Source organism: Eufriesea mexicana, unplaced genomic scaffold (assembly GCF_001483705.2).
Source record: "Eufriesea mexicana isolate 0111107269 unplaced genomic scaffold, ASM148370v2 scaffold18034, whole genome shotgun sequence".
In the NCBI taxonomy this organism is placed as follows: domain Eukaryota; kingdom Metazoa; phylum Arthropoda; class Insecta; order Hymenoptera; family Apidae; genus Eufriesea; species Eufriesea mexicana.
Genome location: NW_016925401.1, coordinates 173,052 through 200,459, shown reverse-complemented (window position 1 = coordinate 200,459; position 27,408 = coordinate 173,052). Strand labels below are relative to the sequence as shown.

The 27,408-nt window shown below is 35.8% G+C and overlaps 2 protein-coding genes across 2 annotated transcripts in view; one reads left to right on the top strand and one right to left on the bottom strand.

The window, feature by feature from the left end:
• ETHR (ecdysis triggering hormone receptor) overlaps positions 1–6,022 on the bottom strand; it is a 44,978-nt gene extending 38,956 nt beyond the window's left edge. The window contains exons 1-3 of the mRNA XM_017909406.1: positions 5,932–6,022; positions 5,524–5,639; positions 4,741–4,903 (exon numbers count right to left, since the gene is read on the bottom strand). Of these exons, the coding sequence (XP_017764895.1) occupies positions 4,741–4,903; positions 5,524–5,639; positions 5,932–6,022 (370 nt within the window). The remainder of the gene's footprint in view (positions 1–4,740; positions 4,904–5,523; positions 5,640–5,931) is intronic.
• An 18,485-nt stretch (positions 6,023–24,507) lies between these two features.
• The window catches only part of LOC108554231 (uncharacterized), a 14,910-nt gene continuing 12,009 nt past the window's right edge, over positions 24,508–27,408 (top strand). Inside the window, exons 1-3 of the mRNA XM_017909426.1 lie at positions 24,508–25,138; positions 25,877–25,984; positions 26,282–26,427. Coding sequence (XP_017764915.1) covers positions 24,919–25,138; positions 25,877–25,984; positions 26,282–26,427 — 474 coding nt within the window. The 5' untranslated portion in view covers positions 24,508–24,918. The remainder of the gene's footprint in view (positions 25,139–25,876; positions 25,985–26,281; positions 26,428–27,408) is intronic.

The window sequence follows — 27,408 nt, the reverse complement described above, 5'->3', positions numbered from 1 at the left end:
CCCTCGTCTCTTGGTAACCGCACACGTCGAGTGTGGGACCCTTGGATCTCGATAACTTCTGATTGCATCGACATTCTCCCTTTTCTGCATTCGTTCAATCGTTGTAACGGGAATGCTTTGTCGTGGCCAAGAAAAAAGGACGAGTATAATGTCGTGTTCGATGCACAGCTTCCTGGCTGTATAGAGGAGTGAAAGTGGATACTGAGTTGCAGGGGATGCAAAAGGGATTCTGTGAGAAGGAATCGCTGATTAATTCCATTTTGTACGTCGACGAATCGTGATCGAGAGCTACTTTCGTGGCGGAGAATTTAATAAGGGAAATGGGGTTGAACGAGAGACCGTCGAGATGTGGGGCTAATGGTCTTTCAAAGCTTTCGTTTGTTGTGTCAGGGCTTTTTTGGGAAGGTCGAGATAAAGAGGGAAGAAACGTACGGAAGTAGATGGGGGAAACAAAAAGGTAGGAGAACAAGGTAAACCAGGGGCTGTGTATTTATTGGAGTCTGTGCTCTCTGAATGAGATTTGAGGAAAGAGGAAGTGCATCAGGGCGGGCAGAGTAGCTGAATCGCTATACAGATAAATCGCTATAATAGTTGGTTGGTAATTACAGTTAGTAACAATAGCTTATTAATTAAGATACTTATAATCGTAATAATTATTAAATTTAATTCAATTAATTCATACAAGGGGCTATGGATGTAGTAAGTATTTACATGTATGGCTGAAAAATTTGTAAAGATAATATTGTGCAAACAATATGACATACGGAATAAGAAGAACATTACAAAAATAATTAAATTAGAAAATAATTCAACGGTATATACGATATTTAGGATGAACATTTATTGCAAATATGAACCGTGGTGGCGCTAATGAGTTAAATGAAAAATCGTCTTGAGACTGCCGAAACACTTACTCGTGAAAGGGTTAAATTGGTTACCTTATTTCTATTAATAAAAATTTTTTCATTTCGTTTTGAAAATGTATTATATTACATTTTGTTACGATTATTAGCTAAAGATTTTTCTAACAAATTTTAACAGATTATAATTTTCTTTCCATATAAAGTGTCCTTGGTAATAAAAGACTCTCGTGTGGATAAAGAATTGAATTATCAGGTCAGACCATAAGTTCGCAAGTATTGTGCCTTTTTTGGCACAGATTCATTGCACCAGCCATGCCAACTCTCATTATATAAACTGTACAAAATAATGGCGAATGCATTGCACTTCGAAGAATGAACACATAACCTAACAAAAACATTCTTAGTGCACACAAGACAAAAAAGAGAAATAGCGAAAGGTTAAACAATGTCTTAAAAATATTGCAAGAAATAACGGAAAACTTTGTTTTCTGTATATTTTGTTTGAGAATTTCTGCGAGGTAAATATTCCTGGAAATGTTCGGAATTCTTGTTGGCATTTAGTTTTAAGCATCGCGTGACAAAGTGTACAGGGTAATTCGAGAGAGACGTTGGAGAACTTTGAGATACAAAGCACTTTGGAAAATGGACAAATGTCACCCGGACGTGGGGGTTTGAGGATTGACTTGATGATCTATGTGAAAATATCCTTTGTCTGGGAGCGAAATTTTATTTTCAACGCGTTCGTTCAAACGTGGAAAAGTTTATAATTAAATAAGTAACTAACAAAATATTATTTTTTTGAAAATGATAATAAATCTATTGATAAAAAATCTAATTTAATATCAAGATGTGCTGTAACAAAATTTTTGAATTTTTAAAACCATTCGATGCGACTTATTTTTGAAATATTATTGTACTTTCATATTGCACTTTTATATATTATTTTTATGACTCGAAACTAGGGATATTTATAGTGATAAAAGTTATTAAAGATGCGAATTTTGCACTGCAAATAATTCATCGTAAATATTAAGATAGTCCAACGCTGATAGAATTTTAAACTCAAGGACTTTGATTAAAAAATTACACGAGTCATGTAATCTATGTAACAAATACACACGTGTTAATGAATTATACGATACTGTTGTATCTCACATGCGCCTCAATTTCAAAACATCGTATGAAATGTTATATTTTACTTTCGAATATTCTAATTATAAGCTTTCAAATATCAAATTCCAAAACTCTTGTAGAGAAACTACTTCGTCTTAATTATACTTCCTACCAGATTTTCCACGGTTAGAAACTTTAATTTTGATTAAAGCTAGTAACCTATCTCCTTAAACAGTTACGTGATTAATCCTCTCTTTATCAACACATAAAACATTAGGTACATTTTAAAATAAATTTATTGATTCAATGCAGAATCCAAACCTAACCTAACTCTGTCTAGATCGCTAATTATAACCTACTTGCATACTCGTTCGAATATTTCTATCTTTATTTATAAAGAAAAACTAAAATTATTTTCCTATAAATTCATCGATATAAGGTTCTTCGATAAGAGAAAGCTCAAGATCAAAGCTGTTAGATACTTTATGACCCGACGAACTCATCTCGGAATCTATGGATAGATCATTCCGTATCGTTATAAACGGAATATTTAAAGCAGTGAGGTAACAGCTGGAAATAATTTCCTTATTGCTGCAAGTGTGTTAAAAAATTTGAAGTCACTGTGTTCCTTATGATTTACGATTGATGCGCACTCTACTGGAAAATTATTTCCTCTCCCAGCGAAGGTCCAATAAATATGATAATTCTTTCGAATATAAAATATACGATTACGATACAAAACCATAAAAGGAATTCTCCTGTTCACACGTGCCTTCAGAGTACCAAAATATATTCTATAAAACAATGACGACATAACCTTACATTTTATATAAAGATGGCACGCTCTGTGACCACAGCAGCCATTTTTCAATATCTCCACAACTCTTTTACCGAGAGCAAGTACAAATTAAATTGATAAAACGAACGAAACGAGACTTAAAAGATTTCTAATCGCGTTATATATTTTATGGATCAATTTTGAAGAAAATAAAGCATCGAAAAATTGGAAGAAAGCATAAAGTATAGCAATAGTATCGTGGTAACTAGAAATTTCAGGGACACTTGCCACGCGTGAAGTTTAGCAAGGGCTAAGACACCTGGAGTAACAAGTTTTCTTATCAAACTTTCGAAAGACCACGAGTGTTTACCGAGGACACGCTCGTATGATATGTTCCGATTTCCCTGGAAAGTGTCTGTGCTTCTCTTCCGGTCGCCCGTATGGAAAACGAGGTCAGACATTTTTCGTTTATTCGTAAGAACTGAGACAGTTACCGGTATGACCACGTACTCTAGATAAAAGCAATGTTCGACTGCATAGTGGCGCTAATGCGATTCGCTTTGAACATGGAACACTTTGCGCCTAGTTAAGTTGTAAACGCGAGGGCACAAATGATGTCGCGAAGAAAATAGTACTCGTTTATCCATGCTTCAATTTTGTAGCTCAGGTGTTTCATAATCTCGAGCGAAATGAAGAGAATTTTGGTTATGAGAGGTCTCCTTTATCTCCGAATTCTTTTTTCATGTACTATCATTTTCTAATCTAACGTTGATAATCATTATTTTGATTTCGAAGAAAAATTCCTGTAATTTATCTGGGATTAGGGATTAGAAATGTCTTTGAAAGAAAATTCCTACCGTCGTATTGCTTTTTGGGAGTATCTTTCTCTGCTCAAAATAATTTGTAGAGAAAGATTTTTCGATATTATGAGAACCTTTTTTCAATTAGAGATCCTTAAACTAAGTTTCGTTTAGTTTTTAATTCATTGAAATCGCTAATTTCTGCTTTCCAGCGTGTCACAGTCACGCAACATACGCACTCCACTGCCAATAACTATGAAACGCTTTGAAACGGTTACACTGTCTTGGCCGATGTCCAACGAAATGGCGCTAAACTGACCAGCGTCGGAATGAAATTAAGGATAGCACAGGTTTTCTCATCCACGGGCAAATGGAATACGAATTCAACTCGGACGGTTAATGGAAGCGAATGCAGTATCTCGTTGGTAGCAAATTAATTGCCGGACAAACGGTCGCTTCCTCTAGCCTGTTGGCGATTTCGCCTGGAATTTCTCATCGATACACGGAACTAAATCAACATTGTGAATCCAAAATCGTTTTGATTTATCTTCACTGTTCGCTAAAACGATTCGTTCAAGTGCTGCCCTCGCAATTTTTCAGACAAATCTACAGCAACATCTATGCCACCAACCGCTTAACAAATTTGGCATAACAATAAATTTATGATACAGTTATTCGATTCGTGATATATACGAAATTATATTATACCTATTTATTTACTCGAATTTTATTGGAAGCCAATAAGTGGTGGGCGAAAGTACATACCGAATCGAACTTCGAGTTTCACGTATAAATCTTAATCTACTATATCCCTATTCTACTTTTAGTTCCGCGTAAAAACGTAATCCTAAAATACGCTGCAACTATAAAAAGAGGGAGCTTTCATTCGTTCCTGTAATTCCTCGAAATCCAGAAGCTATGATTAAACAGGTGCACAGTTCGTCCTGGCACTTGGACCGATCAATATTTTTCATTCGATACACGGTGTGCTCTTCGTAGAATTTATCGGGAAAAGCCTTTTATGAAAACTAAAAAACAAAATTCAAGAGTCAGAAACTGCTGCAAAACAACATCTGCTGTTTGTTCCTTAGCTAATGGATCAGTACGTATGCTGAAGAGCCAAACGTGTATCGCGGAGTGTAATAATAGGTACAAAGTATGATACTATGAATCATGAGTGACTTACACATGTGTTCGCCAAGCGGCCAGACTTGAGGTCCCGAATTCACCTCAACGAGAATGGTGGGTATGCAAATTAAAAGGACGCAGAGATCAGCCACGCTCAGGTTCACCAGGAAGATGTTCGTGCTGTTCCTCATATCTTTACCCCGGAATACAACGATTGGTACCTGAAATCAAAGAAATCATCAGTATCGATACTCCAGGCGTTCAATCGTGAAGGTGTGAATTTTGAAATATGAAAGGACCGTTATGGCATCGCGAACTAGCAGAAAGGTTAATTAACGTACCAAAATGTTTTTAAGTCACGTAATAGTACATCGAGTGACTTTTTAGTAAATTCTAGTTACATTTTTTATAGTCGTGATATAATACCAAGAACTCAAAACTAGTATCGACTAATAAAAATATTTAATTAACCTACGTAATTAATATTTCATTAACACAAAATTAGTTTCCATGATATTAGGTGATTTGAAAATATATAATACATAGTTCAGTGAATTAGTATTATCTTTTAATGATGATCTAATAACAACATTCATGATTTAAATCATAATGGATTTATTAATTACGTAGTAATAAGTTCTTGAAATAATTGCGTGTATCGAGAACAGCGAGCACAGTCATTTGGAAGAGATGAGATTGAATAAAAATTAACACTGTCTCACTGGTGTAAATAAATATTATAAAATAATTTTCGTATACAGCATTCCATTCCTTATTAAATTTTATTACGTTATTGGAAAATAACTGCCGTGCGATATGCGAAATCGCCGACTGGACTTACCATGAGGTTCCCAATTATGCCGAGGACCATCACTACAATGCAGACAACCATGGACGTAGTGCGAATGTAAGCTGGTAACATGTAGAGAGCCGCGGTGCCATTTTCCGACTCGATCACTGAAATGTTACAGTTTATTTTTAATTCCATTAAAAAGCACTTATCGATATTCACGACTCTACATATTTCAAAACATTTTTCTTTTTTAAATAGAAAAGCGTAAGATAGTCGCAAAGCAATACATATAACAATCGTATTACGGCAAAATAAAGATAACGATGTTACTGCTTTGATATACAGGATTCTCAATAACGCAAACACATTTATAGTTAAACTGCACAGTTTCAGTCGTATTTTGCTTATTTACCAATAGCGAAGAATAATAAATTTAATCACGTGATGGCAGCATACCCGATAGCACATCGAGACTGTTGTTTCCAGTAACGGTAGTATAACACGAAGTATTTAATTCGAGTGGGACACTGGACACCGTGGACAACATTTTCGTCCTGGGCTTGCCCCGCCAAGAACGTTTTCAAACGTGCACGTTGTCCCGCCTGCTGTCACACGAGATAATAATTCCGTATCGTTAATTGTCCATCGTGTCCGTTTTATTCTCTGCGATTCCACCTTGCGTACCAACAGATCGCGTCAGGCGTACGTACATTCGCGTACCCTGTCGCGCGTCAGTCTGCACATAACCAAACACGCGTATGAAAGTTACATATTTACAGATCGCGGTAACCGTCACGATCATTTACTTCGTCTCGTCATATATGCTCGGAAACTTCCTTACGTCGGCAGCTTCATGTTCAAACCGACGCGAATTCGTGAATTCGAAACGCTACTGAATTCCCAGACACGTGGAGATAACTGGAGAAAATCCATGAGGGATCGTAAAACGAACGCCAACCCCATTGGACGAGCGTCGGATACAGTTTCCTTTAACTTCCAGGCAACCGTGGCTTTCGTTAACGCGACGGTATTAAGTGACATTATAAACTGCTTCCTCGTGACTGCGAAGTCGTTTTGCTACCTTAAGCCGATACTTTAGAGAGCGGCGAGTCCTATCCGTACCGGCAATCGGTCGTTCTACCTACAATGCACGCGAACGTCCTCCTTAACCACGTACTTGTCATTCTTTCGAGACGATCCATTCCAATTTGGGTACTCAGCCCGCTGGCCTCATGACAACGCGTTAAATGAACTAAACGAGTTCTTCTCGCAATGGACTACGGCTTTATGACAAATCAATGTTTTAATTGTTCCTGGCCATTTTAAAATTGATATTGATATATATGTAGGCTAAATGGATCGCTTTTCAATTACGCGAAATTTACCAGAACCACCGTCCAATGAATCTTCGTAGTTTATTGAAAACGAAGCGTTCGCAAATAAGATCAAAGGATAAGTGATGTAATGCTGCTTTCGATCGTAATAGAAATAGCGGAATGTTTTCAATTTACTGCCAAATCGTTCCTTATGTCAGAGGTAAACGTATCAGAGAGAGATAAATATTTTCACCCTATTGCCTCTTTGTAGGACTGTCTGCCTATCTCCCATAAACGCCGTATGTGGGTCGGGGCATTTGTGGTATTTACGTTGGCATGATCAGTTAACATCAATTAACTCTTGTGCTATCAAAATCTATTTGAAATCTAATTCCAACTCGCGTCATTTAAGCTTTTACCTGGTACGTGTCAATGAAATATGAATTACGTTTATGGATCGACCTACCCTAATCGCGTTAACCTTATCAAGTTTTACTTCCAGAAATAGTTCCTGTTTGTCCGTTCGTCTAAGATATATTGACACCCTCTCATAATAATTATCCCTATTTCTATAATATCTCTATAATAGTTTTTAATAATCATCAAATAAAATAAAATATAAAAATTTAATATTGACACTCCCACATAATAATTATCCCTATTTCTATAATATTTCTATAATAGTTTTTAATTTTTATAATAGTTTTTAATAATCATAAAATAAAATAAAATATAAAAATTTAATCGTGAAATCTGTAATTATATTATTGATCGTTTCTTCATTTTTTATTGAAATTGGCAAAAGCTCGATATTTTTCCGAAATAATAAAAAATTTTCTGATTTTCGATTCACGTTTCTATTTCATGAATTTTTGATCAATTATGTTAAAAGTATTTAATTAAACAGCGAATGTCGATGGTTCGGCTCAACCCTGGTTAATTTCAAAATCCATCTCACTGTTTGCAATGATTGTTTAGTGACTGTCACTAATAGCTTATGCTTTCCGATTATACAAACAACACGGACGGAAGCTCACCTTCAGACCTTCTTCGCCTTTAATTATCTCGTGTAATTAAACTTCGCACGGTAGCCTGTCCCCTGGTTGGAAAGTAATTGACAACGCGGTTTTGCTTAAAAGAAGGAACTTTCCATGATAAACTTTCGATATTTTCACTTCACAATCGAAGAAAAAAAGATCATGCATTGACTTTTTATATTTCGATTATAATATCCCCTCGTTTCGATCTTTCTAACCTAACAAATCAATCGAACGATTACATTATTTTTATAGGTTATCGAACTAACATCGAGTCACATTTCATTGTCTACTTGAAATTTTACGATGATATCGATCTTTCTTCTGTTCATTTCCCTTGTTATTTTCATTCGTACATTGTACGTCAATATTTTCAGTCATTTTCCGAACGTACCATTCCTTCGCCACCGGTATTTTCGCGGTACTGAATAGAGAAAACACGAGCGACCATTACATCGAACATCACCGGCTTTAAGACATCGTAAAACTTCGCAAACTTCCTCGTGAATATTTTCACTCGTCCCTACTGGTACATTTGCACGAATTTTATCCTCGAGCGAGTAATTCGAGCCGTGTATTTAGAACACTATGCTGCCTTTTCGACACCTCACTTCGTAAATGTTCGTAAACGACGATCACGTTTCGTTTCGAAACATTCGAGGCTATTATTACGATTCGAACTATCGCAAAATCGGGAACTCTGACTGGTACGAATGACACGTGACGAACGACAAGTTTGGAGAGATCACATTTCCCGAACCACGACAACCTTATCGAGCAAATTGTACCGGTGAACTGAATGAATACCGCTCGGCCCGCCACGATTCTCGAACGCGGCGCCCTACGTAGCGCATGCGCAGTCCTCGTTTTTTCTTCGATTCTTTCGCACGCACATTTTGATAACGTAATCAATTTTGTTTTTGCTATAATGCCATTAGTGAAGATTCGTTACGCAACTGTTCTTAATTTCTCATTTTTAACACGCAACGAATAATATCGATACGACGATTACCGGTGTATTATCGATATATCGTGGTAATAAATCGAATATCGATACACGCATAATGATGTTGGAAAACGAAAATACGAAGGAAAAATGTAATATATTTTGATAATTGCGTATTCTCATTGAAATACGAACGAGTTTAATTCCCGGGGCATTGAAATTGAATTTGTATAGGTTAATACCGGAATCCATTGATGCGTTAAGCGAAGTTGATTTTATTCATATTTCCAGAGAGGAAGATTTATATTTCAATGCAGATATGAAGAGATGAACTCGAAAAGAAGATTTAATATGCGATGCTTACGTATGTTGACGTGTGTGAGCTCTGTAGAAAAAAGTATCACAAATTATATCCGAAATGGCGGAAAAGATTGAACATCGAGAGTATCGACTGTTGCTGTTCTAACAGATCTATGTGAAGTCTGATCGAGGGAGCAAATAAGGATGGAAAAAGAAATTTTGTTTTAAATTTTATTTCCTTTTCGTTTCCCGGAAGAGCAATCGTTCTCATCGGAACGATGAGTATAAATTTCTCCTCTATGATTTATAGTTTCGTTTTATTTCTATATTCTTGCGAGTGCCTTTTTAATGAGATCTCGTGATCGAATTTCTCAAGCAGTTATTAATTATTGATATCACATACAAAGGTAGAAAACTTTAAATAATCTGAATCAATTACTTTTACCGTACTATATTCATTATTTATATTATACTACAATATTGTACTATATTTATTATTTTAATTTTATTTTATAACTTTAAATTCTCTGTTAGAGTCTCTTGTAACGCTGTTTTATAATTGCAGATTTAGAAGATCACGTATTACGACGCTGGATTTGCATTGCGATTTCTTTCTCCTTCTTCGATCCGTGGACATTCGTAATTACTTGAGACGCATTGGAAGACGAATCATCATGGAACCGTATTTCTTCAACATGTTTCGAAACGATCGCTGTGCGCGTACATTGTACCTCCGTTACAAGGTGGCAACCGGGGTACAAAAGAAGAAGGTAAAAGAAGTTAAATGGAATTCCGTATTAGGAATCCAAGCACATTCCGTTTGGCTCTCACAATCCTCTCTATTCACTCGATCCACGTGAAACGTTTTGTCAGCTTTGCTATTTTCAGCCTGAAACATTCGATACGGAATCTAGAGAATGGTATTCGTACTTGGCGTAATTCGACGTCATTATTATTACGATTGTACGTTAAAGTTTGTTCTTACCTTTTACTTTTGTATTTCCTGTTCATTCATAAGCTTGGAATTTTCATTTTAGACAGGAAACAATGTGAAGAAAAATGGTGCCAATGAATTTCCAAAAATACCGCAGCAGAAAAGAAGATCGCCATTGTCCCTCCAAAGGTTATCACGGATGCTTGAATCCGACCACGACCATAATGGATCCCATCCATTGTCCACGCATATTCGGCGTAATCTGATTTTATCGAGAGATAAAGAGCGAAAGGGAGAGGAGAATATATCTTGCGGATCAAAATGTTCCCACTCCCAGTCAATTTAGAGTCTCTCGACTAATAAGCTCACCGTGATTTATGACTGCAGTCATAATCATGATCGTTCATGCTACTTCTGACTTAACATCTTCGCATCCGGCAATTTCTACACTTTCTTAGTATGTTCACTGCTCGCCAGACCTTTGTTACATGTGTCACATGGTCATGTATGTGATAAAACTGTGTATATATGTTTTGCGTAGAATATCATGTAAAGTTTTATCACATTTTTATGATTTTTTACTCATCTTGAATTCGAAATTATATTATAAAAATATGTACTGACTCAAGCCCAGTAAACCAGTAAACGTGTTACAACTAAAAGTCGCTGGAACAAAAATAAGCAGATTAATCCTGGTTTCTGTCATTAACAAGAGTATACTAAAAGAAAGGTAGTACCCCATAGGATTTTTAAGTTCTTTAATATTTTGATACTAATAAAACGATTTAAATATACATCAGTGATAATTTATTATAGCTTATAAATAATCCGTTCGAATAAAATTTCAAATATTTTTGATAGTATTGGAAAAAAAGAAAAAGAAACGCAGGAAGAATTAATCTGATAGCAATACTAACGAATTCTTTTAATACTTACACGTATATAACAAAGACTTGATTCCATGTCTTCTTCCTTTTCTGTCCTTTTCCTATATATATTTTCTTAGTAGCGAAAGTCAAACCGACACGAAACACTAGAAAATATACGGCGTTATTGTCACGCGTGCCGTGAAATTAAATTCCTCGCTACGCGGCGTGCATTCACTTGGAAGTTTACAATCGAACTATGATGATCGCAGCACATCGCTACGGCGTCATTACCCGAACCTGAAATTTTTGTAATGTCGAAGTAAGAAAGAAACTCGAAACGTTTCATTTGACTTCTGCTCAATGAAATTTATTATAAAGTTTGTAAACTACTCGTGAAAAAATTTTTATTTAGCACATGGATTATAAAAATCGAAGACAAATTACCAGAAATTCTTGGAAAACTGAATTGTCATAACTATATTGACTAAATATCATAATTTACAATCGAAAAATAGAATCTACAAACAATAATAGGAAATTATGAAGTATGTCTAAACGATTTGTAGTGAGGTCCACTAATTAGAGAGCAGGCTACCCCAAACAAATAAACCGAAAAAGCCAAATCCACGAGCGAAATTTCAAAAATCTGAGCAAGAAAAGTTAAATACGTAGTATCCATCGGGACCTACTCGCACATCCGTCACAGTATTTCCAAAACAAAGCGTCAAAAGCGCACAAAAATCAGCCTATTAGACAGAGAATAGTTCATTCCATGATAATAAATAGAAAAACTCTAATCAGCGCAGAAAATTAAAAAAATCTAAGTGAGCAAGGTCAACTGCGTTGCACGATCTAACAGCCACTGCCATTTTCGGCACTATTATTCGAAAACGTATACTCGAAACTGAAAAAAAATATTCTATCCCGTTAAGGAAAAATTCACTCCACGCGGATATATAGAAAAAACCGAATCCAAAAGCCTAATATCAAAAATAGAAAAAAAAAAAGTAAATTGCGTCGCACGATCTAACAGCCACTGACATTTTCGGCACTATTTTTCGAAAACGCAAGATCGAAACCGAAAAAAAATATCCAATCCCGTTAACGAAAAATTCCCTCTACACTGTTAAATAGCAAAAACCGAATCCAAAAGCCTAATTTCAAAAATAGAAAAGAAGAAAGTAAATTGCGTCGCACAGTCGGAGAGCCACTGACACTTTCGGCACTATTATTCGAAAACGTACACTCGAAACTGAAAAAAAATATCCAATCCCGTTAAGGAAAAATTCCCTCTACACTGTTAAATAGAAAAAACCGAATCCAAAAGCCTAATTTCGAAAATAGAAAAGAAGAAAGTAAATTGCGTCGTACGGTCGGAGAGCCACTGACACTTTCGGCACTATTTTTCAAAAACGCACGCTCGAAACCGAAAAAAAATATCCAATCCCGTTAAGGAAAAATTCCCTCTATACTGTTAAATAGGAAAAACCGAATCCAAAAGCCTAATTTCAAAAATAGAAAAGAAGAAAGTAAATTACGTCGCACAGTCGGAGAGCCACTGACACTTTCGGCACTATTATTCGAAAACGTACACTCGAAACTGAAAAAAAATATCCAATCCCGTTAAGGAAAAATTCACTCTACACTGCTAAATAGAAAAATCTGAATCCAAATGCCTAATGTCAAAAATAGAAAAGAAAAAAGTAAATTGCGTCGCACGATCTAACAGCCACTAACACTTTCGGCACTATTTTTCGAAAACGCACACTCGAAACCGAAAAAATATATCCAATCCCGTTAAGGAAAAATTCACTCTACGCGGATATATAGAAAAAACCGAGTCCCAAGCCTAATTTCAAAAATAGAAAAGAAAAAAGTAAATTGCGTCGCACAATCGGAGAGCCACTGACGCTTTCGGCACTAATTTGGGACATGAATGGTTGAAATCGAAGAAAAATCGACACACGAGATAGAGAAGCCTAATCAGCACCGTCGTATAAAAAAATTGTAATCCAATATCTGAATTTCGATAATATAAGCGATAATATGTATCTGTACGCCGCGCTAACCATTTACTGTTCCGTCACTACGTTTCATATATGTATGCACTGTCGAAATCGTAGATAAATTGGGAAATAAACGAAGAATCTGCCTTTTCCTACATATATCAACGAAATATCGCAGTGGAGAATCGAAATCTAGAATCTATAACGGATAATAGATGACTATGCAGTACCTTTATACCATTAGCATTACCGTTACTTTATTTCAGAATTAGAGAAGAATGGCGAAAATTATTAGAAGATTGCCTTTTCCAACCTATGTCAACCAAATATTACAATGAGCTATTGAAATCTTGACTATATTATTTCACAAACGAACAGCCAAAATCAGAGAAAAATAGTAGTGTAATAAAGGTATTGTGACGACTAAGTACTGAATTAGAATATGTGATGAAAGTACGGAGACAAATTGATACTGAATGTTTCTCTATATGTCCGATGTTATTCGTATAATTCGTATAGTTCGTATAGTTCGTATACAAGGCGGCACTCCATGCCACGTTTGCGCCCCCGTAGCATTCATTCCTGGCGTCGCGACGCGTGCGTCATTTCTGCTGGACAGTTCGTTGATTGGATGCAGGGCACCTTCCCATTTCGCATCCATTGCGCGGCAGGATAAGAAATTTGAAATTATTACAGCACAGGAAGCAACGAGCCATTCTGGCAGGTTTCAAAGCCATAACGGAGTTTCATTATTTTGATTTCGCCTCTCTGTCCTGCTTGCACTGGCGACTTCCCGAAGAGCCAAGTGTTTCATGAAATGTTTTGGATTGTAATGTTCGCGGCTCTACCTAATTGGATTCAGTGAATTTTGCGGTCCACCGAACATTGGAAGTGGAAGGAGAAGCTGCTTCTTGACAAATCAGCGATCTGTTTAACGGAAACTACAGCGCGGGGAGTCAGTCATCTACGGAAGCTTGCCACGACCGGACATGTTACATTGTACGGATGTAACCGTGGCTTATTTAATGCGTAGTACGTTAATTTCTATTCTTTTATCATTCATACGCGACTGTTAACTTTGTTCGATTAATACGTGCTTGTTTATTAACTTCTTGAACATAGCAAATCTATAGCAAATCTATCTAGTTTTGTACGTCTTTTCTGGTTTTGTAATTTTGAGTTTAGTCATTGAGGTTACCAGTAGTTCAAATTTAAATACGATTGTTTAATATTATCATAATTAGTTACGGCTTCGTATATTTGTTTTAAACTTTGCATTTCCTTTTGTGCAAATTAATAGATTGTAAAGATCATGTAAGACGCATTGGACGCGAACAAATGTGTCGAAGGATGAATTATGGCAGCCAACGAACGTATTGGAGAATCACACATGGCCTTCAGCGAACGTATTAGAGAACGAAATATGGACACCATGATGGTTCGCTTTTGAATCTGCTGAATTTTTGTGCAAACCTGGTAATATTGAACTTATTATAACGAAGCCAGAGGTAATATACGTTTGTAAGTACTTCTATTTATTGAATCATCGGTAATTTGATGCGTCATATTATAATACATCGTTAATATTTGATTCTTGAATTGAAAGTACAATAAATTTATTTGATGTGTTATATTCGAATAAGAAATTAAAATAACTCATATTTTACTGTATTTCGGTCGCGAATATTTTGTAACACTGTCATAATTTGCCCTTTGACAATAATTTTTATTTCTACGGAAGGGTCCCAATTACACATACGAACAAATGCATGTTCTATTTCTTACATCTATCATCGACGAAACGAGTAACGGTCAGCTTGATAAAAACAGCAGTGGTCTTTTTTAACAAATGTTCGACAGGGAGAAGGACTCTCCACCCCATTCCCTCACTCCACTAACTTTTTTCTTCCAGGAATCTTTGTGGCCGCGAGCAGTGCGACCGGTAGAGTCAGTGTTTGTTTACATTTGAAGTATCAAGTTTCCTTTTCAGAGCTCAGGATCTCGCAAAATATAATCTCAGTTGCCATACACGAAGGTTAGTGTTTGCTGGCCGTTCGGAATTTAAGCGGACGGGTTAATAATCTTTTATTTTTCTGTTTCTATTTATTCATATCATTTATCTTAAATGTTCGTTACTTGTAATTTAGGTATGTCAATTAAAATAGCATTCATCGAAGTTCATACCTTGTTTCTAGCAATGATTGCGTTTACAAAGGTTGACAAAAGTATCAATTTTATACTTTCATTTTCATACCAGCATCGATAGTAATCTACATGAAAAAACAAATCAAAAATGAAGAAAACAAATTTGTCATTCGAAGCTTCGTTGTCGAGATAATTGACTTATATCGTCTCGAGATATCGTCTACATTCCGGTTTTACCACCATTTCTGAGACACCCTGTATAAGAAAAAATTGTTTCAAATATTGTCCTCTATAACATACCCAAAAATCATTGAAATCGATGGGTAGGCAAAACTTCTAAATAATTAGCAAACGCTAGATTAAAATAGATTAGGTTTAAACAAGATGAAACATTTTCCTAATTTATTTTTCGACGAATTACCATTCGAAAATTAATAATTTTTCGTTCTTGAGTTTGAGGTATACTTTCCAGAGGAGAATAGTAGCATATTATAACGGAGAAGAGCAAAATGAGGTTAGGTAAATACGACACACGACAATTTTGATAAATCTAATGTATCGTGTAATTCTGAGATTACCGTTTTCCTTTTTCCAGTCTCGCTAAGCTGGGGCCAAGTAAAGTGATAAAATATGAGTTCTTGGAAGCGCTGCACGCGGGATGAAGATGTTGGATACACGCCATACCACGTTCAGAGAAATATAGTGTCTCGTGATATTAATCAGAGCTCGGTGAAGTGGCAATGGGAAGATTGATTGACGAGGTAGTTACTAAACTTCATCTTGTTTGTACCGTTTACACTTATGATTCCTTAAATCATACTGCCTCTCTCTTTAGGATATTATGTTCCCTTTGAACGATATTATTTCATTTAAATCAAATTTTACACTTTATTTTATTTAAATCAAAACTCAACCTAGCTATTCCTTTTCTGCATTAATATAAGAATTTGTGTGTACAGTATTCCACAGGAAAGTTAACATAACCTCAAAATTAATTGAGTGGGACGTATCTGATTGTTTAATTCTAAAAATTGATGAAAGGAATACATAAACAGAGGGTGAAATAATTTAATTCATTTTATCAAACCCAATAAGCTACTACCGTCATAGTTATTATTTAATATCGGTTTCCAATTCTACCCACAATCCCCCAAGATTGATAAATCGATTACGATGCTGTTATTGCTTTCTTATTCGGCGATTGACAAGGGACCCTGTGTTGTTGTGATTTATTTTCACGAATTTCGCGACACGTGTAGCTCAAGATCGTGTATCGTTCGGTTAATTTCGAGTCTTGCCTGCTTCCGAATTTCTCTCGGGATTCCAACCCTTGCTAATACGGGGTGGTTCGATTGGACCCCTTTTCTGGTCACAATTAACCCTCTGCACTCGAAAGACGACCTTTAGTCTTCATTAGATACAATTCCGAAAGTCGATATTAATTAACATATCAAATTTAATGACTGTGACAATAAGTGTCATCTTTTGAGTGCAAGGAATTAAGATAATGTAACAGTGTGCGAGCTATTGAAATTAAATAATTCTACGTGTCAATTATTATACGATTTTTTATTTACCGCTGAAAAAAATATTGTCAGCTTCATTATAGAAAATTTTTGAATTTCTTTAACCAAAAAATCGTCGAGTGCGAAGGGTTAAGAATTGTTAGAAGAAAAATGTAATTGGTTAAAAGACCATCTTTAATAATTCTTTTAAAATCTATATTTTTTTATAATTTTATGTATAGTTTCACAAAATCGATGTTATAACAGTTTTCAGACCCTGCACAAAAATGAAGATCTACATAAAGAAGGTTACAGTGAAACCATCTCGAAGATCACAAGTGACTACCCGATAGGAAGGGTACTGAACACCAGTTTTCTGTAATAGTGGCAATTTTTACTGGAGTTGATTCTTCGACGACATTAATCAAGCATTCACGCTTGCACGTCTCATTGACAAAGTGATTTATATCCCGCTGCTATGAATTAAAGTCTCAGCGTCTCTCACCATCGCGATGAATACGGATGAATACAGATTATCGACGAGAAACCCGTCCAAGCAATCTGGCCAAGATGAATTAACGTAACAGGTTGTCCATTCTGTAGTCCAAGTTTCAAAGAAGCTTGCCAGTATGCGACATAAATCAATTTGGATGCTGTGTACCATAGTATAATCGAAGGAACATGGTGTCCTTCGTTGCATCGCAAACCAGCGACATCTGGCAAACATAATTGTATAACGTTTATTTTCGCGTCAAGAAACTGGACGTGCGCACGCATGCGTAGTATCGCATTGTCTATCATGGGAGTGTCAGCGGAGTTAGTCAGCCGTGAGGTTGTAAACATGCTGTGCCGCCTTTTCTGGAACACACAGTAGTAGTATCGGCCTGTTTTGCAAATGTCTCGGAAACTAAGGTCTGACGACCATTATATGTATAAGAAGAAGCTGTTCCAAATGTTGTCCCCTATAACATATCCAGAAATCGTGGAAATCGGAGTATAGGCCAAACTTCCTAACTTGAATAATTACCTAATATTTTTATAATGATTCTCGAAGCATTTTTATAAAACATACATCAACAAAGGTGAACTTCTTATCAAACGTGATATAATCATAGCAAAAAGATAATTTTTCCGATTTTCTGCAAACAAAGACTATTAAGTTCGAAAAGTTTTTTTAATTATTTTCGAATAATTCGAATTCGAATAAATAATAAGTAAAATACTTGTTCGTGGTTCATTCTACGCTCCCCTGAATACAGGAGATATTAATGGCGAGGTATAAAAAATCAGTGGTAACGTTTCTTGAAAGCGAAACATTGATTAGACTTACTAAATAATAGTACAACCGCCTTCTGTTTCAGAAGGAACTATAATTGGATATGTCCTCCTTTCCACGGAATGTAAAATTGCAACAGGATGAACTTTGTCTGGTCGCTAAAAACGTAAGAGGTGTTCTGGTCGGCAGATTTCTCGAATTCTTTATATTCGCTTAGTTTCGGACTGTGAAATCCGTGACACGACCTGGTTTAGGAGACAAGCGGAAATCTTCAGTCTGCGGTAGGTCTATGGATATGCTCAGACAGATTGGATCTCTTTAACTGATGAGTTGAGGCTGTACTTCTAATGCTGCACTCATAATTACGCAACGTGTAGCTGTTTGTCTGAGGAAGTGAATGAAACGTTAGAGTTTCTGGCCCTACTAGATTTTCTGTTTCATTAGAAATTACACATATACACGCGTATATACATATATATATCCAGTAATGTCGATTTGTAAAATTCAATGGTCTTTTTCATTTCATTGTTGTAAACATTGTTGTACATTCGGTGGAGATCTTCTCTAAATTTCAAGTCGATCGGTTAACCAAAACGCGAGATATCTCGTCAGCCAGTTCGAAAAATATGGTTTCGAGAAAAACGCGTTTGAAGTTTTCGTTACCCGTTGTACAATGCCTGTGCGTCGCACTTTAAACATCTATAATTTCGCTAATTTTACGAATTCGCACAAGTCCTTTTACATGGGCATTCTCGAAAGCATATGTTTTGAGAAAATGTAAAAAGATAAATCGATTTCTTTAAACCGGGTTACAATAATATCCCCTTAAGAAATTTCTTATTAGAAGAGAAAACCACGAAAAGAATAATTCTCTAACATTAATCAAGTGATATAACAAGATCTTTATAATATACAATCTTAATCTTTCTCTACTTCACACGTGGCGAAACATTCGTATATGTAAATACCGCGTTGAGAGCGACGCCCAATAAAGTTAACCTAAAATATATCTCCATAGAAAAAGCAAGTAGTAGTCATCTACCACTGTCAAACGTACATGCGCTAAATTAATTTTAGGCTGGAAACACTTCCAAAAATTTCGTATTTATGGAAGAGCACCCATGACATAGATAACACGCTATACATAAGTAATCAATGAATGATTTATGCCATAATCAATGAATGAGTCAGAGTCATTTCCAGTGATGCGAGTTTTTCGAATTTCGAATTCGGGTCTTTTGCACTCGACGCAGCAAAGAATGGAGAATTTTTTAAGATAATAAGAAAAATCGATTTTTTGAAGATTATATACTAGTATGTCGAGCTAATTGTATTCAGTGTCGAACGTAGAGAAAGAGAAAGAGCAGGAAAGAAAAAGAGAGTGGAGAAAATGCTCAACAGTACTATACATCGAATCTCACCCAGATCTGCCGTTTTCTGTCAAGATTTTCGTGTCTATTGGTTCCACTCGTGTTTTTCTAGCTGTCCAAAAATCGACCGTTTGGTTTACGAGTTATGTCGAGATCCGATCCGTGTGATTTATACGAATTCTCACATGTTTCCGGAAAATAGTACTATTATTTTTCTTGGTCAGTCGCATCCATTATGGATGAGGAACATCGAAAGTGAAAAATCACTACAACCTTCGAGAATCTAAACGTCTTGTTTAGAGCCGTCTTCGGCTCTTCGTGTTATGCTTAAATCAAAGAAAAAAAATCATGTTTTTGCGTGAGAAATGAATGAACAGAATTATTTTATTTCAATATTTCATGTCTGGTTATTAATATAATTATCATCTCTTATTCATTATTCAGGTTATGGCATTAAAAGAAATGGCGCCTGAGAGAGTCATGTCTGGAGTGCAAAGGGTTCACTTTCACGTTTGCCACCCTATTCGCCAGGATCCATGCAAATCTCGGTATATACCAGGGATCGCGATATAACCGTAAATCCGATGAAGGATTTACAGCAGTCGAAACAGATGTATGGGTAAACAGACAAGATTCGTTGGCGAGTCGCACAAAGAAAATGTTTGAGATGCGTGAAAGACTCGCGTCTCGGTTTTAAAAGTTTCGCTGTTATTGTTGGTTCCGAGCCAAGCTAAGTAATGCTCGGCATGACGCAAATACATCAACCCTGCCGTCTTCTTCGTGCCTTTTCTTCCAACCTTTTCCAATCGTGACAAATCGGATACGCTGATGGAATTATTCTAGTCCCGTGAATCAGGTTGGTATGTCTTTTTCAGTTATGATGATTGATTCTTACCAAGAATCTTTACAAGTTCCTTTTTTTTTAGAGATTGAAATACCTACGTCTTGTCGTGATCTGCCTAAGAAAAGATGTTAAAGAAGACCATCTTTAGCATCGTCTGCAAATGAGAAATATTTCAGGACTCTTAAGAGCATCCTGCAAGGAACCAAAAATTCTTTCATCATTTCGTAAATTTAATATTCAATTCAAAATTCAATATAATAATTTTTATAGGATTTTAAATTCTGTTTTCTTTTTTTTTTTATTTTCTATAAAAATATAGGAATTTTTAGGAACCAACTTATCTATCAATCTGCATATCGACCAGTGGCTCCAGCTAACGGCGAACATTGAAGTGACCATAGTTGAGCATATCGGCTGATTTCTACTATCATCTACTCGGTCACCTTGAAGAAGTTGGAACCAAACATTCAAATTGGTATTAAAATTGAGAAATAAATAAAATCATTTCCTTTATGGAAAAGTATTAATTTTGAAATATTTCACTTTATGTAATCACTTTAAGTAATCACTTTAAATTGCGCTTATTTCTCTAAGAATCAAAATTTGGTGTACTTTTCTTATAGAAAATGGAAACAATGAAGAACACTGGCAAATGAGAAGTGGATTTTACGAGATAATCGAAAACGCGTAGAACAACGGATCATTGAAAATGCAACGTATACGACATTATATTCTTCAAAGAATATAATTATGGCAATTGAGTAACGATCGGTATAATTGATTTATTACCATTTTTTATAACTATAATTATAACGTAGAAAATTGCCAACCAGTAAAGGCAATTCATCAATCATTTTACATTATAACACAAGGTTTCATCTATGACGAATGATAAAAAAGGTCGTATAAAACAATACACAGTGTATGAAAATGATTTTGATTAAATTCAGAATATTTTATGGAAACATAATACTTGAAGAGAATTTTCAAAAATTTCAAAGTAATTAATCAAAAGTGTATCTACTTTCTTTTTGATTTTAAGGGGGCAGAGCAGTACTTAACCTTCAAAAAATCGATTTTTCTTATTGTCTTAAAAAATTTTGCGTCTTTTGCTGCATCGAGTGCAAAAGTCCTGAAATCGATATTCGAAAAACTCGCATCACTGGAATTGACCCTGACTGGAGCAAATATTTTTGTCAATCAAATGTTTAACCCCAGTTTTCTCGGAACACCGCTTTTGATCATGGTGGATAGCATAATGAAATAACTGAAATTCCAATCGCTGTGAAATTTTTTGATCGTGTATCTAAAATACATTTTTTCATCCTTTGCAGATTCTTTCTCTGCGCTGTATCCTGTCTATCATTGAGATTCGCTCTATTTTGCAGATGGTTAATTTAAGATTTTTTCCGGACATTTCTATTGTGATATTTTTTATCTCAATTTTTTTATAAATAGTTTAAGGTTGAACGTAAAGTCTGAGAAAAATTTACATGGCTACCTTCTTCCAATCATTTTCCATGAATTTTTAAAGATAGGATATAATAGAGATTATGTCATACTAGTCTGTCCCCTTAAACACTAACGAAATTTCTACACTTTTCACGTTGTACACCTAACATCAGGCTCCACGAAACCATTACTCGATGAGCGTGTAATTACAACGAAGTTTCTCATACATCACGTAGCTTCATCTCGCGGAAAATTTCCATTTTAATTCCCAGGTTATCGAAGTTTCATCCTCCGCTTTACCGTGAATCGGGGATCGGAAACTCCGTGAAATCGTGGCGGTTACATCGGCAATTTCGCTTTGGCCGTTGCCCAAGGAAGGAAAGACACGCGTCGAGCAACCGAAACCAACTACACCGCAACTTCGTATTACGTAAATAAATAAATCGCTTATTCCTGAGGGATTTCAGTTAAGAAGTACTTAAGCACACTTCGTAAGCATACATTATAAGAGAGGATAGAATTCAAGGTGAAATGTGAGCAGCCATCTTCGTGATACCATCGATACGATGCAATTATTACGTGAAGTACGGAATATAAAAAATGCATTTAATACGATACTTGATAAAGCCTATGGATAGATGGGAAGTGCTAAATTGGAAATAAGGTAAATGGAAAATTTATGTTTTTGAAAAGTAGAGATATTTTGTTGAAAAGTTTAATTCTACCTTTGGCATTTTCAGCGGATCACACCAGTTACGTCTTGTGTTATGAAACACCCTGTACATTGGATTTGTCCCAGCAACATATCATTAGATATTCCTCCCCATAACTCGAACAGGATCCCGTTATGGCGTTACGCGGCAGAAAATAAAGGAATGCTAAATGGACAAGGAAAACTCGTGAAAAAAAAGGAAAGAAACTGAAAAAATCTGTCTCGTTAATATGAAAATTCATACACACGCACGTACGTGATCTGATGAAATTGCCAACGCCAATTGCGAGATGAAGGAAGTTACACGGCTTCTACACACATTGTCGTGCGATTTTTCTTTTCTTTCATTCGTGTTTATCGTCGATTCAACCAGGAATCTACGATTTACCGTCGTGTTTGCAAGTCTGATCTTAATGACTTTGCCTTTACACGGCTTCGCACATTCGGTGAGCAATTATACAGTGTTTCGTAACACGTGGGATGATTGAAAAGGTTCGTATAGACATACACGTTATTTGACCTTGTTCCTGAGGTATTTTGTTTATTTCGCAGATTCTTGTTTCAAGTTTTTAACTTTTTACGTAATTTTTAAGTTTCATTCTTGCTTTTTCAGATATCAGTTGATAAATTCACTCTGAGATTAAAGGAACGACGGTGAAACCTAGTGAAAGAAATGTTCAAAGTCCAAACTTCAAATTATGTGCAACGAATATTCAATTACATTGCATGTCTAAAAATTCATTTATGTTTCGCTTATATTGAAGCATTTGGACATATATAATGTGAAACAACAGATAGGAAAATTCGCTACAGCACACAAGAAATAAATATTAAATCACGTCAAGGATCTAAATTATACACCACAACACAGACTACAAAAGTTTGTAGAGTTAAGTATAAAGAGGAACATGGTATATAATGTTAGTGTAATATAAAATTTGCTGGTTAGCTCGATGAAGCTAGTTGTAGATATAATTTAGTATTAACCCTTTAGCTTACGATGTCGTGAGAGACACATCTCACGGTAATCGGACCACGCGTAAACAGCTCGTGTGTAAAACGTGATACGGCAATCGAGTCAAACCTAAACATCCCCTGAGAGACGTAGTACGTTGTTCGGACTACACGCAACAAACACTTACTAATTGTAAGCCCATAAAAATATCTTTAAGAAGAATATTAGATGTTGATGAGGACACTGAAAGTTCTGGTAACGTCGCAAACAGTGACTTAATAGATATTTTAAATAATGATAGCGACACCAGTGATATTTTACTTCCTACACGAAAACGTTGGAAGCGTCTGGTTATTGAAGATGACACCGACGATGAAGACCGCGGTATTCAACAATCAGAGCTATGAATTTGGACAGAAAAACTAAGGAATCAAAAATCTGGAACTATACGGAGATTACAAAATAAATAAATCCTATAACTCTTTCAAGTACAATAATCAATTGATAATCATTATTTATCAAACATTTTGCAAACTAAAATTAATCGTACTTTACACATAATACATGCGAACCAACGTCATCATTTTTCCACCGTAACGAAATTTCGTATAGTAAAGTACGAGTTTTTCCGATGAAAAATACCGATGACTATATTATGTAAAGCTATTATAGCGAAACAAATGATCGGTTTTCCACGCGTCCCGTAGCAGCGAATGTGCTGAAATTGCTTAGTTTCGAAATTTTGAAAGGAACGATAGAGCAATACATTTCAATCCTGTGTAACTAAAATCCTCTTCTCTAATGGCAGAGAAAAGTATGTAAGACTTTTTTAATAGAGGTACAGATTTTTTCTTCGACATTATGCAAATCTCTAATACTACGGAATGTACCTCTAAGATGATGAGTGAAAAAGTCTTAGAACTTACAGAAAAGAAAGTATTACGAAATTTGAGACAATCTTCCGTTACAGTTCTTTTTGAATGAAGTCACAGCTAGCATTAATTACACAATAAGATTATGATCGTTACAATTATTATAATCACATAATTTAAAATGTTATATAATTAATGTAACATTACTATGTTTTAGAAATTATGCTACAAGTAACATGAGAACCAGAAGACAAAATATTCGATTTCCAATACCGAACAACGGTATAAAGGATTAATGCACGTGACCGTGACGAGAGTGAGGAAGAAAGAATAAAATACCCAACTTTCGATATAAAACAACGTTTTAAAGGGTTAATATAAACGCGAGGTGAAAAAGACGTAACAAGGTCGCAACGTGTGACGGGGTGCACAGCTCGCAGGGCCTAAAACCCTAGAAATTCGCCTAATACATATCGTATTGGCTTCCTTATAAAGCTTCCGCTTTTCACTACCAAGGTTCGCAGTTCGAGGAGAGGCTGCTCGAGAGCAGACCACGGTTACCCTCTTGCGACCAGCGCCCGTGATCTTGGCCCCTTGTAGCTTGTTCAGCGTTCTCTGCATGCGTTCATGTCGTTCCGTGTCGCGTATAACAGTTGAGTGACGATCGAGAGAAAGAGAAAGAGGCGGAGGAATTAATTTTCTTTTCAAAATTCTACGGTGCATGGAATTCCAGCCAGAGAGTGCTTTACCCTCGTCGTTCTATGCTTTCTTCCATTATCTGTATAATCGAATAAAAGGGAAACGATCGATAACAGAGGAAGAGATTGAAGAATGCGAGTGTAAATAGCCAGGGAGAAAAGAGAAGAGTAACGAAGCGAAGAAAGGGGAGAAGAAGAGATTCATAATGGGGAAACTGATTGCGTTGATAATGATAATCGGCATTATCTGTGCCTGCACCTGCGGAGGACGTACGGAATGCGGAAGCCATGCGCAGATCTCGTTGCTGACTAGTATCCACGATGATCCAACCTGCAGGAAGCTGTCCGCTAGAGGAATACTCCTCTACGAAGCTGCGAAATTACTCACCGAAATCCACAACAATAAGACTGCTGGCTATGATATCGGTAAACAACATAATTTTTCCATCCTGTTTATTTCTTCTTTTTTTTCATGATCAGGAGAGTACCTGGAAAAGAAAGAGATGAATAATATAAGAACAGGAGTGAAATAATGCCAGGGAAATATTCTTGATACATCTCTAAGCAGAATAAATTAGACGTTAATGCATAACATCTGGTCTTGGGTAATATCAATTAGAACGAACTAATCGAAAGGCTCCTGACTTTCATTGCTCTAAGTGATGGTAATTAAATAGGTTTCTTTTTCTATTCTCAGTTAAGGAGAAGTTCTTCATGGGATTGAGTTATTAGAATTGCGTTAGTTTAGATGAAAGGGTAGTTGTATCTTTATTATCTATTTCCTTAAACATCTGTGGTGTTCGTTGTTATACCTAAAATCTTTGAAATCCCACAATTGTAAAATCTCTGCACGAAGATACGATCCTTCAGAATCGTTAGTGACCTAATTTCATTTTTTCATTGAATAACCTTCTATGGAGTAAAACTACGATTAAAGAAGTAAAGCTAAAAAGCTCTCGAATTTTCCAGAGTTGATCAGTTTTTAACTTTATTTCCTAGGCGTTAATTACATTAAAGCAAATAAAATCCAGAGCCCAGAAATCTACGGTTTTTCAGAGCTAACTACCCTTTAACTTCATTTTTTCGACTGCGTAGACTTTCGTAGAAACCTCATTCCGATCAAATTGTATTCGAATACATAATATGGTTTCCATTATTTTGCAGAATTGTCTGTCTTGGACACATGCGGCAGTATAACTGGTGCTCTAAAAGCAGCGATGAAGGCTCTCGTGGGGGCAGACACAAGCTGTTTGCAACCGCCTTATTACTTAGGTAAATGCAATCTTGTGGGACATTAGATTTGCTAGAGTTTTCATCAGTACAGTCCTATTGATTGACATATCTTGATACTTATAAGGAAACATTTTCAACTTGGACACGTCGATTTTTATGAAATTTACATGAGAGGTAGTTGTCAAAAAAATAATTGACACGTATTTTTGGATGTAAAATGATGTAAAATGAATGGATAAGGTCTTTGAAATGTGTATTAATGGAAATAATCGAAGTATATAACAGTGTTGCGAGTCAGTCTTCCTTTATACTATATTGTGCTACTTTATCCTCCAGGAATTATCGGCCCAGATACTGCGACAAATGCGGAAGCCGTACACAAGATTACGTCAGTGCTGAAAGTGCCGCATATCGTGAGACGAGAATCGGATTCTCCATATCTTCATCATCTAGTGAAGGAATCTGATTCTTATCTAGTCCAGGTGATTAGCTATATTTGTAGCAATTTTCATTATATCTATTTCATTATACGTAGTAATATTATTGTTACAGCATTCAATCCTTTCCAGTAGAGATAACTAGGATACAGTAACCTTTACTCTGTGACAAGGTGCCAAATAAAGGCATTCAATGAGTACGATAGTTCATGTAGCAACACTCGCAATAGGTATAGCGTACACTAGCATTTGTATAATATCAAGTTTAGATTAAGAAGTATAGTAAGGATGGTTAATGTTAAAATATCTCAGTGTCCCATACTTTTTTTTAGAAACTAAGTCTTTATGGCTTATATGTAAGCTACTCTATCTGTAAACAGACCTCTAGTGTCAGTTTGTAGTGGACTCTATAAATTGAATTTTATAGCCAGAGAGTATGAATAATTATATTCCTCGATTTTATCATGAACATTAAATCCTTCAGACTAAAACATTTATAACATTCAATAGAGTCATAAATTGTGTAATTACGAACAGTTATTAGATAAATCTATCACAGTGCGAATAAAAACAAGTTATTTCAAAGAGTTATTTAATTATTAATTAAAAGATTTTTTTTACGTCCATGATAATAAAATTTGCGAAACGTTTACTCTACAGCCTGTAATTGACGTTGATTCATGAAATTTGTAATGACGTAATTTTCATCTTCTTCTCACCGCTAATTAATTTTACGGTAATTCCCTCGAAAACTTTAGATCAATATATAGAGCCATGGTCGTTTATTTCTCAATAATCTAAAGCTATTTCAAGAAAGATCTCGATGGTATATAACGTAGGATACTTTAGCACTAAGGGTCGTAGTAATAGAAGAGAAAGTCTTAGATCTGCGAGTGGATGCGGAGGGACGAAAGTGCAAAGATATTGTATGAAAGGTCGTGGTTAATGTATACAAGAAGATCGAGAAGGAATATTTATGGCAGTGTCAAGTGCAAGAGAAGAGAGGAAGTCGAGGAATGCGATTAA